This window comes from Mandrillus leucophaeus, unplaced genomic scaffold (genome assembly GCF_000951045.1).
Source record: "Mandrillus leucophaeus isolate KB7577 unplaced genomic scaffold, Mleu.le_1.0 Scaffold7, whole genome shotgun sequence".
Lineage (NCBI taxonomy): Eukaryota > Metazoa > Chordata > Mammalia > Primates > Cercopithecidae > Mandrillus > Mandrillus leucophaeus.
Genome location: NW_012107585.1, coordinates 7708624 through 7712276, shown reverse-complemented (window position 1 = coordinate 7712276; position 3653 = coordinate 7708624). Strand labels below are relative to the sequence as shown.

Below are 3653 nucleotides of genomic sequence, written 5' to 3'. Positions count from 1 at the left end.
ATTTTTAGTAGAGACGGGGTTTCACTGTGTTAGCCAGGATGGTCTCGATCTCCTGACCTCGTGATCCGCCTGCCTCAGCCTCCCAAAGTGCTGGGATTACAAGTGTGAGCCACCGCGCCCATTTTTTGTATTTTTAGTAGAGACAGGGTTTCACCATGTTGGCCAGGCTGGTCTTGAACTCCCGACCTCGTGATTCACCTGCCTCGGCCTCCCGAAGGGCTGAGATTACAGGCGTGAGCCACCACCACTGTGATTTTCTAAAGCCCGCTCAGAAACGTACCAGTTCCCCTATCCTTGGAACTGGTGACTGTGTTTTCCAGATAGGTCAATTTGGGCACGTGGGGAGGTTTGCTGGCCTTTCTTCCCTAGAACAAGACAGCCCTGCGTCTGGAGAGGTCAGAAACTCCAGCAAACCAATATTCCCTTCCAGTTTCTTATTTAGTTATTTATCTACTACTACCTGGCTGGACCAAAGGTTCTGGTGGTCAAAAGTACAAAGACATTGAAATTAGGGTCAAGAGACTGAAAAAGGCAGGGGCTGCAGGCTCTTGTCTTAGCAGGCCAGACAGGTGATAAAGAGGCAGTGGGTGACCCAGGTGGGCCTGGAGGTGCCACACTCTTCATAAGGGAAGGCGGCTCTGGCTTCAGGCAGTTCCAGGCAGCCCCTGCCTCAAGGGAGCACACAGCTATGGTGCTGCCAGATCTGATTTCTCAAGGGATGGCAGGATGGAGATTTACTGATTTTCAAATATGGAAAGCCAACTTAATTTTCATGAAGCTTTAGGGACGGGCGCGGTGGCTCACACCTATAAATTCTAGCACTTTGGGAGGCCAAAGCGGGTGTTTGAGACCAGGAGTTGGAGACCAGCCTGGGCAACACGGTGAAACCTACTATCTACTAAAATAAAAAGAAAATTAGCCAGGCATGGTAGCACAAGCCTGTAATCCCAGCTACTCAGGAGGCTGAGGCAGAAGAATTGCTTGAACCCAGGAGGTAGAGGTTGCAGTGAGTTGAGATCGCACCGCTGCACGCCAGCCTGGGTGACAGGAGCGAGACTCTGCCTCAAAAAAAAAAACAAAAAACCAAAAACACAAAAAAACAAAAAACAAAAAGGAGCTGTAGGTTTGAATTTCTGAGGGCGTTTTCCTTGGGTGGATGGAGACAACCGTGAGGACCCGTGGGGGACACTGGGGACCGGCTCGGAACATTCTGTGTTTTGACCTGGGTGGTGACACGGGTGTGTGCAGTTTGGGAGCATTTCACGGAGGCGTACACATATCATCTGCACGTTTCCTCTCAAATAAAAAGGTCAAAACAGAAACAGACACCAGCAACAGGAAACGATGGCACACAGCACCATCTGGATTTGGTGGATGGACCTAGGTTACAACTTTTTTGGTTTTTTTGCCTTTTGAAGAGATGGGGTCTCACTGTATTGCCCAGGCTGGAGTGCAACAGCTACTCTCAGGTGTGATCATAGCACACTGCAGCCTTGAACTCCTGGGCTCAAGCGATCCTCCCGCCTCAGCCTCCCGAGGAGCTAGGACTGCAGGTGTGTGTTCCCCATACCTGGTTAAGTTACAATATTTGAAATTAAACAGCAAAGGGAGTTAGGCTGTAGACATGGAAGGGCAGTTCCCAAGGTCCTGGTGGGATTAATGTGAAGTCAGAAATCCATTTTGGAGGGCGGGCAAGGTGGTTCATGTCTGTAATCCCAGCACTTTTGGAGGCCGTGGCGGGCAGGCCACTTGAGGCCAGGAGTTCGAGACCAGCCTTGCCAACATGGTGGAACCCCGTCTCTACTAAAAAATATAAAAATTGGTCAGGGATGGTGGCGCATGTCTGTAGTCTCAGCTACTTGGGAGGCTGAGGCAGGAAAATCGCTTGAACCCAGGAGGCATAGATTGTAGTGAGCCAAGACCACGCCACTGCACTCCAGCCTAGGCAACAGAGCGAGACTCCATCAGACTCCATCTCAAAACAAAACAAAACAAACCAAAACAAACAAACAAAATCCAGTTTGGAGATTTCCAGCAGCCAAAACAAAATGGGAAACACGGCCATTTATATAATGTATGAGGGGGGTAAGAAACATACATCCAAACAATCTTCCTGGGCATACGAGGCTGACAGAACCCTCTCCTGTGTGGTTCTCGCCCCTGGGTGAGGAGAGGGTCTGATTTCTTTTTTTTTTTTTTTTTTTTTTTGAGACGGAGTCTCGCTGTGCTCCCAGGCTGGAGTGCAGTGGCGTGATCTCGGCTCACTGCAAGCTCCGCCTCCCGGGTTCACGCCATTCTCCCGCCTCAGCCTCCCAAGTAGCTGAGACTACAGGTGCCTGGCTAGTTTTTTGTATTTTTAGTAGAGACGGGGTTTCACCATGTTAGCCAGGATAGTCTCGATCTCCTGACCTCGTGATCCACCCGCCTCGGCCTCCCAAAGTGCTGGGATTACAGGCTTGAGCCACCGCGCCCGGCCGAGGGTCTGATTTCTATGTCTCTGGCTTAGTTTATGTCTCTTGGCTTGGTACGCTGGGAAAAGAAACTTGCTCTCCTCTGCTGAGTCTTCTCCTTGGCACAGAGGCCTCCGGGCCCTGCCCAGCCCTCCTACCCCTTGCCTGGAATGTGAACAAACCTGCTGGAGAAACAAAAACATGACCCAGTGCTTGGCCAAGGCCCCAGGTTGGGCAGGAGAGGCTGGCAGGCCACGGGCACTCACCATGCATGTCCATCATCCCTGGGGAGGAACTGTTCTCCGGAGTGGTCACCTCTGAGCCACACTTCTCGTCCTTGCCTTTTTTCTTATTCTTGTTTTTCTGCAGGGGAGAATGGAGCAGAAACCAAGTCACCAGATCGCATGTGTGTGCACGTGCTCTGAGCCCCTGGGGAGTGGTGTGAATATTTTATTCCGTGGAAGCCTCCTGGAGCCCCCAGGCCTCCGGAGGGTTTTCCTGGGCCTGCATTTGAACGCGTCCTATTAGGGACTGGCCTCTGGATCTCGCCCACTGTGGAATCAAAGAGCCCCACAGAGGGGAGGGTTCTGAGGCTGGCCCAGCTCCGGCACCCTGGGAAATAAGCCTGCCTGTTTCTGGGACTGGCAGCAGCAGTGTGGAAACGCCCCGGCTGGCAGGACCTGCCTCCTCTTTTAGGGAGAGTATCTGGGGAAGAGGCCGCCATCAGCCCAGAGCAGGTACAAAGTAATGCCAGGTGACCCAGAGGTCACTCATTTGCGCCAGCTGCAGGCCCCCTGGGGCAGCCTTTCTCAAAGTGTACTCTGCCGACCTCCAGCACAAATGTGCAGCAGGAGTTAGGAGGGAAGACCCTGGGAGAAAGGAGGGAGGGTGGGGATGCTTTTTGTGCCATTCCTTTTTTTTTTTTTTTGAGACAGAATCTCGCTCTGTCACCCAGGCTAGAGTGCAGTGGTGCGACCATGGCTCACTGCAACCTCCAACTCCCGGATTCAAGCGATTCTTTTGCCTCACCACCACACCAGGCTAATTTTTGTATTTTTAGTGGAGACGGGTTTCACCAATATTTTGGCCAGGCTGGTCTTGAACTCCTGACCTCGTGATCTGCTGCCTCTGCCTCCCAAAGTCCTGGATTATAGGCGTGAGCCACCATGCCCGGTCATTCCATTTTTTTTTTTTTTTTTTTTT

At 51.8% G+C, this 3653-nt stretch overlaps 1 protein-coding gene across 1 annotated transcript in view; it reads right to left on the bottom strand.

The window, feature by feature from the left end:
* The window catches only part of BCL7A (B-cell CLL/lymphoma 7A), a 33717-nt gene that overhangs the window by 24576 nt on the left and 5488 nt on the right, over positions 1 to 3653 (bottom strand). The window contains exon 5 of the mRNA XM_011964556.1: positions 2717 to 2813. Coding sequence (XP_011819946.1) covers positions 2717 to 2813 — 97 coding nt within the window. The remainder of the gene's footprint in view (positions 1 to 2716; positions 2814 to 3653) is intronic.